Source organism: Convolutriloba macropyga, chromosome 11 (assembly GCF_964194025.1).
Source record: "Convolutriloba macropyga chromosome 11, txConMacr16.3, whole genome shotgun sequence".
NCBI classification, from domain to species: domain Eukaryota; kingdom Metazoa; phylum Xenacoelomorpha; order Acoela; family Convolutidae; genus Convolutriloba; species Convolutriloba macropyga.
In genome coordinates, this window is record NC_134478.1 from 49,899,569 (window position 1) to 49,912,361 (window position 12,793).

The 12,793-nt window shown below is 33.0% G+C and overlaps 1 protein-coding gene across 1 annotated transcript in view; it reads left to right on the forward strand.

Annotated features, from left to right (window-relative positions):
• LOC142349160 (uncharacterized) overlaps positions 1–12,793 on the forward strand; it is a 73,657-nt gene that overhangs the window by 39,554 nt on the left and 21,310 nt on the right. Inside the window, exons 19-21 of the mRNA XM_075400575.1 lie at positions 2,396–2,619; positions 2,841–2,907; positions 4,730–5,107. Of these exons, the coding sequence (XP_075256690.1) occupies positions 2,396–2,619; positions 2,841–2,907; positions 4,730–5,107 (669 nt within the window). The remainder of the gene's footprint in view (positions 1–2,395; positions 2,620–2,840; positions 2,908–4,729; positions 5,108–12,793) is intronic.

Consider the following 12,793-nt stretch of genomic DNA (forward strand, 5'->3'; position numbering starts at 1 on the left):
GTTGTCGTTTGATTTTGTTGTTCGACTTGTCTCGCTTTCTTGGCATATCTCATCAGATCTCAATGCAGATCTCATCAATCTAATGCGGCATTTTTTACACCACTGAAGTGTTTGCGTTGGAGGTAATCTTTTTGTTCATACACAAATTTTTTGAAAAGTTCTCGATTTTTTGGGGGTTTCTATCTGTTCTCATGTGGATGAGCGGGGTCGGAACTTTATGTGCCAACGCACATTACCGAGCCTACTTGATATAGATTGCGATGTTATAAAACATGAAGAATCCTAAAGAGCGAGAACACTTAATGCTTGTAACTCATCAAACGATGATCGATGTATAACAATTGCAAACCTAATCAATTTTAAAGTGCAAGATGACGACGCTCCTGCTAGATTGGTAGCCTAAACATTGGCCTTTTTGTTTCCAGAATAATTGATGAAACCTGAATACGTTTTGAAATAAATTGCACAGTCAAATAAAACTGGGCTCTTCTTCAATTTGTTTCCCGTAATAAAAATCGTTCACTGTCCTCAGTTTTGCACATGTAACAATTATTTAAAGATTTTTTTGTTGGAATAAGAAGATAGTTTTGTTTTAAACCCAACATAAAGGAAACATTTGTCTTGTTTTTCAATTGATGCTTTTTTATGTGCTTTAAGCAAACAATTTTACTTGCTACAATGAATGTTGACAGTTCAATTAATCGCTGTGTATATATGCCAAATAAATACACTTATTTGAACAGCGAGGTTTACAAACTCTAATAAATCATATAGGAAAAAAAAGGTTTTGAAGGTTCTTTTGAACAATTTTACCTCAATTATCTGACAGAAAAAAATCCCCACTTTTTTTGAAATGCTAGCACAGTCTAGGTAGTTTTGACAAACACCCTCGGCTAAAGGAAGTTCACTGCGTGGAAGATGGACATAGTAGATAGAGAAACAATTTTTTTCTTCATGTCTGTTTTCAATGACTGCGATACAACTCACTGGTTTTATAGTTCTACTAGACAACAAAAAAAAACCATCAGGAAGCATTGAATGACGGCTTTGAAGAACAATTGTTAGAATGAAATTCAAAAGCAAAAACAAAGTTAACTTTGATGTTCGTTCAATGTGACCAGAGAAACATGATCAGCCACCCTAACTGAAAATTGTTGATACTTAAAATCAATGAAAAGCGGATAGTGATTTCATTTCATACTAAAACAGATTAGAAAACGTTTTTTTGCTCCGAACAAAATTTCGAGCTGTCCATAGGGAACCGATTGGGAATTTGTGCTGATAGTTGGATATTTTTGACAGCATTTTGCGAATACCAATTCATAGAAAGCAAAATTGAATCAATTCTTCAATGTGAAAGCAATTATATGTTTTCAGCCATTTCATTTCGGGCAAATAAGGAGAAAACAGCCGCTCTAATTAAGTCAACCGGGGTTTAGCCGAACAAAAACGGCAACCAAATGCACGTTTTCAGTGGTATAGGCTTAAAAGATCTAGCGTGGCAAAAGCTCTACTTTATCAACATAAAGTGATGAATTTTTTTGAAGGATAAGAAACAATATGAGATTGGCCTGCCTTTAGGATATCCCCAACTTTGACAGCTTAATACCATTTGATGTAGTGGTTATAACGTTTAAATAGCACTTTATTAATGCCAGTTCAATTGAGTCCAGTACTGGTCAAGTACATTCACCGTATGGACATTTTCTTTAGACAGCTAATGGAATAAAAGCTGCGCTGTGGGATTGACAGGTAAGTAAGAGATATGAAAGATGACAGCTGTAAAATTTGATGTTCAATATTTAATTTCTTAGAATTTTGAGAAAGATGAACCAATTGTAGATCATGCACTACGTACGCTTTACATAAGTGAACAAGAAACTCAACTGCAATTTCAACGTAAGCTTGGCTAGAAACGTTTTGGCCAGTACGATATGAATGTAAATAGGAGTCTTGTTAAGACAAATATACTAAAAGTTTTTACACAGATTGTTCCAAAGCTGCTTCTGGCAGTTAACCGAAAAACCATCGTAATTTTTCATCACTTCCGATTATTTTTTCTTGGCTTTTCTAATTTGGGCTGGGTCTTTTCCACGTGTTCCTGTCGCCATGAATTGTTAATACAATGAAAATCATCACTTATCACTTAAAGTCATTGAAAATCAAACAATGACAGTTTGTTAAGGTGTTACGCACATCAATGCTTTCATTTGCCTTCTGGTTCTATTTACTACTTTTAGCTCAGTTGAATTTAGTGTGTTATTCAAAATTTAGTAAAGGCAGTTGGGAGCTCTTCCGTTTTATGCCCCCCCCCCCATTTAATTATCCTTTAAATATTAAGTTGTAACTATATTTTATAAAATTTTTAAGAGGTATAATTTATGTGTGGTTTCAGACAAACCGGTTCCAGTAGAACCCTCTCCGGTTGCGCCCAACCCTCCACCCCCAAACAACAACCCAGCATCATCCGACAGTGGTCTCTCGGATGCCATGGTCTCTTCTTGTGCCTACTCACCATACGGTTGTTGCCCAGATGGCAGTGCTGCATACCCTGACAGGTCAAACTGTCAATCTGACCCAAGATTGGGGTGCCAGTACAGCACATACGGATGTTGTCCGGTAAGAATATGGCTTACTCCTTAGCTAATTTTTCGATCGACTTTGAAAAGATGAGACTTTTAGCTTTCAGAATCAATTGATTAGTCCAGCAGTTACAAATTTTACGCTAGTTATCAATACTTTGTTCTTAATGCTTCCAGTTGTAAAGACTTGTAACTAAACTTGTGCAAACTGGAATAATTTAACTAAACTTTGTCCATATTAAGATTTTTTCTGTTTAGGACGGTGAGACTGCGGCATCTGACACTTATCAGTCCAACTGTCACTATAACCCAGCCAACCACAGAGGTACTGAATTAGTTTTAAAAAGGTTCATTTAAGTTTTTATCCAGCTTTAAAATTTTCATGGCTGTTTCAGAGGCAATCTTTGTAATATTTTAACTCCATTAAATCAGTAAATAAAAGCCTTTTTTTTCAAAAATGAACTGTAATTGCAACTCGCTTGGTTATCAAAAATGACTTTCTATAGAAAAAATAAGTTTGAATGAAGCACACGCGGCTTAATGCATTGTTGTTTATGCTTTCCCAAGAAAACTTGATTGCGTTATTGATCATAAGTTCTGCCCATAATTTCGGCGAGACTGTGATATAATTGTCCTCCTCTTGTTTCACCCGCATCGTTCAATTTTTTACGAACAAAAAAAACCAGCTGATCTGGTGATTTCCCCGAAAAAAAATTGGCGTTTCTTGGAAACGAGTGACAATATTTCTTAATAAATTTTTATTTTGTGGAACCAATTTCCACGTTGAAAACTGGAAACGAGTCACTTATATCTTGTAAAAAAGCTTAATGTTTGTTACGATTAATCACAATTAACGCAAACCAATTCCAAGATTTTTGAGCATCTATCTAATTTGTCTAAAATTTATTTACTGAAATTTTTACGGAATTACTTCAGACCAAATTTGAGGACTTCATATTTCTTGCTGAATTGTCTTCCTAATCCTTATTTAGTATCAATAAGCGTATTTCTGAAGTTCATTACCAACAAGGTTTTCTTTTATTTCGGTCTAATTGGCATTGTCTTAGCTAGTATATGCTGCAACTGTGGACCAAAGTGGCGTGTAGAAATCTGTTACCTACGACGTAGAGAATAGTTACCAAAGACACTGTCTTTGTCACGCGAGCTCGAAAAGACAATTTTTGTCGAAACTAGTGCCGGATATGTTCATACTTGAATCAAATTTCAACTAAATTCACTAAATGTTGCAAATTTGCACGTACGCTGGTAATCCTATTATCAAAACAAGGTCGGAATCAGCAGTGACAAAATTGGTTAAACTTAACCGAGAAAACCGACATTGGCCACGGAATGACGTAGAATTTTCGTTTTTTTTTTCAAATTTCTGACCATTTTCATTTATCCTTTAAAGGCATGTTTTGTTTTGTTAAAAATGCGGAACCCCTTAATGGTATATATTTCTCAAAGGAGAACGTGCTAGTGAGGCTCCAATTGATTATTTGTGAAAGCCAGTTCCTGAAACTCTAGAACTAAACATAAACTGTTGAGCCTCGAATAAGGCCAAACAAGTATCAAAATCGCATGTGTACGATGCCTTTTTGATTATCTGCTATCAGAAAATTATACATCGACCAACGGAAAAACGTATACGCCTATATTCTAATTTTGCAGATTACCAATTCTCACAGGATTACACGCTCATTTACAAGAATCTTGAAAGAAAACACTCTTATCTTACAAAGCTCTATATTAACATATACCTATCTTCTATAATCTTGCCAGAGCTCATACGATATAAAATTTGATATGCAACATCTCACTAAATAAGTGTTTTATGCAATATAAAAGTTTACGAAATGTTTCAAAGTTTACGGGAACTCAACGTGGGGAGGTTTGATTTATGATTAACTATGATCCTCGGCTTTTTGTGCTGTGAAATTTTAAAATTCGGCTTATTGAGTGCATGATATTCGTTCGCTGGACAAAAAGTTTTGTGTCTATCGCTCAAATTTTTTGGCACTTATTTCATAAGTTGCAAATTTCGAACTTGGTTTGTTATTTTTAATCGGCATTTTGTTCATAATAGGCTAGAATATTCCGCTTTGTTCGTCGCAATAACGCAATTTGACACATAGTGATAAATTTAGAAATGTGCCACGGCGTACCCCCCGATCGATACATGAACTGCGGAGGAACGTACGAGAGCAAATACTTCTTCAACGAGACAGCCCAACGATGCGACCATTACTGGGCATCGGGTTGCCAGCCGTCCTTCGGGTTCCCCAATTTCGACGAGTGCCAATCACACTGTGGAGGTTCTGGGTCTTCCGAATATTACCATTACTACCATCATTACCCGAACCATTATGGAAATTACTGGGAACACTATGACCCCTATTTGTCCTATTATGGATATTACCCTTATTATAACTACGGGTATTATCATAACTACCCTTATTATTCTTACTATCCATACTATGGTTATGGGGCGTCGGAGCAACTACCAGAGCAAGTCAACCAAGCAGGTTGGGTTACTTTTATCTCCGTAAAAAAACTAATTATAATTGTGTTCATTTTGTTTCCAAAAAAAATTATTGCGTACAAATATATGTACGCTCAAACGAAACGAAAAAAGTACATCTTTAGATCATCGGTAGATCCGTTTCCAGGTGCCCTTTTTATTGTAATATTTAAGAACTGTTCGCGGAATATCCAAGAACAATTACACAAAACTTGGTAACAAAATTTGAGCCCAACTTAAAAAAAATGTATTGAAATTTCCATGAGTTGTTTTTAATGACCATTCTCATTAAGCTTTAGCAAAAGTTGTCCTTTTTTTTCAAAATATCGGCATTGAACACCATTTAGTAAATCACATTTTACAAAAAAAAGAAAAAAAGAATTCTCTTCAGCAGTTCAGCGAACTTAAAATTAAATATTTATTGTTCCGACTCCACTTGAGGGGGAGGAACAATATACTCAAATGGGTTTTTTTGTTCAGACAATTTTGTTCGACCGATATATTCATCACAGAGAAAGGTGAGGGATATCACTTAAAAAGTCGTCAAGCGTAGAGTTTGGAATTAAAAAGATTTTTTTTTAAAATTTTGTTTTCTTCGAGGAGTTATCGAGGTTTAAAGTTTTGTGTGAACACGTGATGTTTGGCATGATCTTGTTTTTTTTAGCAAAACTTTTGTTCAAATTATGATCCTTTCTATAAATATTAATTCAAAATTATGTTTTATAATACAAATGACACAATTTTGTGTTTCCAACAGACGTAAGGCCATAAAAGGGTAGTTTTCGTCCCATAGGGAAGTTTACTAAAAAAATTTCCAGTTCTATTTGAGAGCTGTTATTTTAAAAACCCCTTCATATTTTTTTCAAGTCACTTAGAGACTGGTCACTTTTCAAATCAAGGTGCTGTTGATGACAAACCTTATTTACAATCAAAAAAATGCCCAATGAACAAATAATTCGTTTTCAAGGAATCGCTCAATTTTTTTTAAGGCTTCGGCTTTGAATTTTCGTAATTTTTGTTTAAATTTTGATTTTCTTTTTGAGATTCTAGTAAAATTCTGTAATCTTCTGGCACAGACTCGTTGACTTGAAGTACAATAGACTTCTTAAGGAGCAGGTGGACAGCTAATGGCCCTTTAGACTTTAAAAATAATTTTTCAAAAAATCTTTTTGAACATTACCAGATGTTAAACTTGTTTCTATGAACTGTAATTTGGCCTCAAACAATTGATAGGGTCCACATCCTTTATATTGAAACGAATGGTAATCTGTTTGGTGGAGCGGTTTTATCTTCTAACTATTGTCTTTATGAATTCGCTCTTCAAACTTTTCAATTTTTTTTATTTTTGGTTTTTTTTTAAAATAATTTTGGGTCTCTTTGAATTCCTATCACATTATCCTAATGTTACAACAAATGTCCAATTGAGTTGAAAAATTATCTAACATTGAAAAAGGTTTCATTGAATAGTACATTTTTAAAGGCTTCGACATTTTTCTCTCTCATTTTTTTTCAATTTGCTGTTTTTGCCTGTTTTTTATTATTCTTTATGCAGTCGTGAAAAGCTGTGAAGTCGCATAAGTTTCTAACTGAGGGTTGAAAGAAAGAAGTTACTCAATGAAGTAAATGTATAGCAAATAGCCTTAAGTTTGTGATATTATTTCTTTTCAAACTTTTTCTAAAATTTTCAGATTTTGTTGTGATGTTTGTCAACCTGTATCTATTTCTCTTCATCGAGGGGGGGGGGGGGGGGGGGAAATATATACTTAAATGGATTTTTTTGTTGAGACAATTTTGTTCGACCGATATATTCATCGCAGAGAAATGTGAGGGGTATTAGTTAAAAACTCGTCCAGCGTAGAGTTTGGAATTAAAAAGATTTTTCTGAATTTCGTTTTGTTCGAGGAGTTATCGAGGTTTAAAATTTTGTGTGAAAACGTGTTGTTTGGTATGATCTTGTTCTTTTTGCGTAATTTTTGTTTGAAGTATGATCTTTTCTATTAATATTAATTCAAAATTGCATTTTATAATACAAATGACACAATTTTGTGTTTCTAACCGACGAAAAGCCATAAAAGGATAGTTTTCGTCTCATAGGGAAGTTTACAAAAAAAAATCCAGTTCTATTTGAGAGCTGTTCAAAAACCCCTTCATATTTTTTTTCAAGTCACTTAGAGACTGGTCACCTTTCAAATCAAGGTGGTGTTGATGATAAACCTTATTTACAGTCAAAAAATGCCCAATGAACAAATAAAGTCTTTTAAGGCTTCGGCGTTGAATTTTCGTAGTTTTTATTTAAATTTTGATTTTTGTTCGAGATTCTAGTAAAATTCTGTACTCCTCTGGCACTGACTCGTTGACTAAAAGTGCAATAGGCTTCTTAAGGAGCAGGTGGACAGCTAATGGCCGTTTAGACTTTAAAAATAATTTTTCAAAAAGACTTTTCGAACATTAACCGATGTTAAACTTGTTTCTGTGAACTGTAATTTGGCCTCAAACTATTGATAGGGTCCACATCCTTTATATTGAAACGAATGGTAGTCTAATTGGTGTAGCAGTTTTATCTTCTAACTATTGCCTTTATGACAAAATAATTTTAGGTCTCTTGGAATTCCTATTTTATTATCCTAATGTTACAACAAATGTCCTATTGGGTTGAAAAATTATCTAACATTGAAAAAGGTTTCATTGAATAGTACATTTTTAAAGGCTTCGACATTTTTCTCTCTCATTTTTTTTCAATTTGCTGTTTTTGCCTGTTTTTTATTATTCTTTATGCAGTCGTGAAAAGCTGTGAAGTCGCATAAGTTTCTAACTGAGGGTTGAAAGAAAGAAGTTACTCAATGAAGTAAATGTATAGCAAATAGCCTTAAGTTTGTGATATTATTTCTTTTCAAACTTTTTCTAAAATTTTCAGATTTTGTTGTGATGTTTGTCAACCTGTATCTATTTCTCTTCATCGAGGGGGGGGGGGGGGGAAATATATACTTAAATGGATTTTTTTGTTGAGACAATTTTGTTCGACCGATATATTCATCGCAGAGAAATGTGAGGGGTATTAGTTAAAAACTCGTCCAGCGTAGAGTTTGGAATTAAAAAGATTTTTCTGAATTTCGTTTTGTTCGAGGAGTTATCGAGGTTTAAAATTTTGTGTGAAAACGTGTTGTTTGGTATGATCTTGTTCTTTTTGCGTAATTTTTGTTTGAAGTATGATCTTTTCTATTAATATTAATTCAAAATTGCATTTTATAATACAAATGACACAATTTTGTGTTTCTAACCGACGAAAAGCCATAAAAGGATAGTTTTCGTCTCATAGGGAAGTTTACCAAAAAAAATCCAGTTCTATTTGAGAGCTGTTCAAAAACCCCTTCATATTTTTTTCAAGTCACTTAGAGACTGGTCATCTTTCAAATCAAGGTGGTGTTGATGATAAACCTTATTTACAGTCAAAAAATGCCCAATGAACAAATAAAGTCTTTTAAGGCTTCGGCGTTGAATTTTCGTAGTTTTTATTTAAATTTTGATTTTTGTTCGAGATTCTAGTAAAATTCTGTACTCCTCTGGCACTGACTCGTTGACTAAAAGTGCAATAGGCTTCTTAAGGAGCAGGTGACAGCTAATGGCCGTTTAGACTTTAAAAATAATTTTTCAAAAAGACTTTTCGAACATTAACCGATGTTAAACTTGTTTCTGTGAACTGTAATTTGGCCTCAAACTATTGATAGGGTACACATCCTTTATATTGAAACGAATGGTAGTCTAATTGGTGGAGCAGTTTTATCTTCTAACTATTGCCTTTATGACAAAATAATTTTAGGTCGCTTGGAATTCCTATCACATTATCCTAATGTTACAACAAATGTCCTATTGGGTTGAAAAATTATCTAACATTGAAAAAGTTTTCATTGAATAGTACATTTTTAAAGGCTTCGACATTTTTCTCTCTCATTTTTTTTCAATTTGCTGTTTTTGCCTGTTTTTTATTATTCTTTATGCAGTCGTGAAAAGCTGTGAAGTCGCATAAGTTTCTAACTGAAAGTTGAAAGAAAGAAGTTACTCAATGACGTAAATTTATAGCAAAGAGCCTTAAGTTTGTGATATTATTTCTTTTCACACGTTTTCTAAAATTTTCAGATTTTGTTGTGATGTTTGTCAACCTGTATCTATTTCTCATCATCGAGGGGGAGGAACTATATACTCAAAATGTTTTCTTTTGTTCAGACAATTTAGTTCGACCGATATATTCATCGCAGAGAAATGTTGAGGGGTATTAATTAAAAACTCGTCCAGCGTAGAGTTTGGAATTAAAAAGATTTTTTTTTGAGTTTCGTTTTGTTCGAGAAGTTATCGAGGTTTAAAGTTTTGTGTGAACAAGTGATGTTTGGTATGATCTTGTTCTTTTTGCGTAATTTTTGTTTGAAGTATGATCTTTTCTATTAATATTAATTCAAAATTGCATTTTATAATACAAATGACACAATTTTGTGTTTCTAACCTACGAAAAGCCATCAAAGGATAGTTTTCGTCTCATAGGGAAGTTTACAAAAAAAATCCAGTTCTATTTGAGAGCTGTTCAAAAACCCCTTCATATTTTTTTCAAGTCACTTAGAGACTGGTCATCTTTCAAATCAAGGTGGTGTTGATGATAAACCTTATTTACAGTCAAAAAATGCCCAATGAACAAATAAAGTCTTTTAAGGCTTCGGCGTTGAATTTTCGTAGTTTTTATTTAAATTTTGATTTTTGTTCGAGATTCTAGTAAAATTCTGTACTCCTCTGGCACTGACTCGTTGACTAAAAGTGCAATAGGCTTCTTAAGGAGCAGGTGGACAGCTAATGGCCGTTTAGACTTTAAAAATAATTTTTCAAAAAGACTTTTCGAACATTAACCGATGTTAAACTTGTTTCTGTGAACTGTAATTTGGCCTCAAACTATTGATAGGGTCCACATCCTTTATATTGAAACGAATGGTAGTCTAATTGGTGGAGCAGTTTTATCTTCTAACTATTGCCTTTATGACAAAATAATTTTAGGTCTCTTGGAATTCCTACCACATTATCCTAATGTTACAACAAATGTCCTATTGGGTTGAAAAATTATCTAACATTGAAAAAGTTTTCATTGAATAGTACATTTTTAAAGGCTTCGACATTTTTCTCTCTCATTTTTTTTTCAATTTGCTGTTTTTGCCTGTTTTGTATTATTCTTTATGCAGTCGTGAAAAGCTGTGAAGTCGCATAAGTTTCTAACTGAAGGTTGAAAGAAAGAAGTTACTCAATGACGTAAATTTATAGCAAAGAGCCTTAAGTTTGTGATATTATTTCTTTTCACACGTTTTCTAAAATTTTCAGATTTTGTTGTGATGTTTGTCAACCTGTATCTATTTCTCATCATCGAGGGGGAGGAACTATATACTCAAAATGTTTTCTTTTGTTCAGACAATTTAGTTCGACCGATATATTCATCGCAGAGAAATGTGAGGGGTATTAATTAAAAACTCGTCCAGCGTAGAGTTTGGAATTAAAAAGATTTTTTTTGAGTTTCGTTTTGTTCGAGAAGTTATCGAGGTTTAAAGTTTTGTGTGAACAAGTGATGTTTGGCATTATCTTTTTCTTTTAGCGTAATTTTTGTTCAAGGTAAGATCTTTTCTATAAATATTAATTCAATTTTATTATATTTTACATTTTAATATTAAATTTTGTAATACATATGATACAATTTTGTGTTTCTAACAGACGAAAAGCCATAAAAGGCTAGTTTTCGTCTCATAGGGAAGTTTACTAAAAAATTTCTAGTTCTATTTGAGAGCTGTTATTTTAAAAACCCCTTCATATTTTTTTCAAGTCGCTTCGAGACTGATCACTTTTCAAATCAAGGTGCTGTTGATGATAAAACTTATTTACAGTCAAAAAATGCACAATGAACAAATAACTCGTTTTCAAGGAATGGCTCAAGTTTTTTAAGGCTTCGGCTTTGAATTTTCGTAATTTTTATTTAAATTTTGATTTTATTTTTGAGATTCTAGTAAAATTCTGTAATTCCCTGGCACTGACTCGTTGACTAAAATAGCAATAGGCTTCTTAAGGAGTAATTGGACAGCTAATGACTCTAAAAGTAATTTTTCAAAAAATCTTTTTGAACATTAACAGATGTCACTTAGAGACTGGTCACCTTTCAAATCAAGGTGTTGTTGATGATAAACCTTATTTACAGTCAAAAAATGCCCAATGAACAAATAAAGTCTTTTAAGGCTTCGGCGTTGAATTTTCGTAGTTTTTATTTAAATTTTGATTTTTGTTCGAGATTCTAGTAAAATTCTGTACTCCTCTGGCACTGACTCGTTGACTAAAAGTGCAATAGGCTTCTTAAGGAGCAGGTGGACAGCTAATGGCCGTTTAGACTTTAAAAATAATTTTTCAAAAAGGCTTTTCGAACATTAACCGATGTTAAACTTGTTTCTGTGAACTGTAATTTGGCCTCAAACTATTGATAGGGTCCACATCCTTTATATTGAAACGAATGGTAGTCTAATTGGTGGAGCAGTTTTATCTTCTAACTATTGCTTTTATGACAAAATAATTTTAGGTCTCTTGGAATTCCTATCACATTATCCTAATGTTACAACAAATGTCCTATTGGGTTGAAAAATTATCTAACATTGAAAAAGTTTTCATTGAATAGTACATTTTTAAAGGCTTCGAAATTTTTCTCTCTCATTTTTTTTCAATTTGCTGTTTTTGCCTGTTTTTTATTATTCTTTATGCAGTCGTGAAAAGCTGTGAAGTCGCATAAGTTTCTAACTGAGGGTTGAAAGAAAGAAGTTACTCAATGAAGTAAATTTATAGCAAAGAGCCTTAAGTTTGTGATATTATTTCTTTTCAAACGTTTTCTAAAATTTTCAGATTTTGTTGTGATGTTTGTCAACCTGTATCTATTTCTCATCATCGAGGGGGAGGAACTATATACTCAAAATGTTTTTTTGTTCAGACAATTTAGTTCGACCGATATATTCATCGCAGAGAAATGTGAGGGGTATTAATTAAAAACTCGTCCAGCGTAGAGTTTGGAATTAAAAAGATTTTTTTGAATTTCGTTTTGTTCGAGAAGTTATCGAGGTTTAAAGTTTTGTGTGAACAAGTGATGTTTGGCATGATCTTGTTCTTTTAGCGTAATTTTTGTTCAAGGTAAGATCTTTTCTATAAATATTAATTCAATTTTATTATATTTTACATTTTATCATTAAATTTTATAATACATATGACACAATTTTGTGTTTCTAACAGACGAAAAGCCATAAAAGGCTAGTTTTCGTCTCATAGGGAAGTTTACTAAAAAATTTCTAGTTCTATTTGAGAGCTGTTATTTTAAAAACCCCTTCATATTTTTTTCAAGTCGCTTAGAGACTGATCACTTTTCAAATCAAGGTGCTGTTGATGATAAAACTTATTTACAGTAAAAAAATGCACAATGAACAAATAACTCGTTTTCAAGGAATGGCTCAAGTTTTTTAAGGCTTCGGCTTTGAATTTTCGTAATTTTTATTTAAATTTTGATTTTATTTTTGAGATTCTAGTGAAGTTTTGTAATTCTCTGGCACTGACTCGTTGTCTAAAATAGCAATAGGCTTCTTAAGGAGTAATTGGACAGCTAATGACTCTAAAAGTAATTTTTCAAAAAATCTTTTTGAAC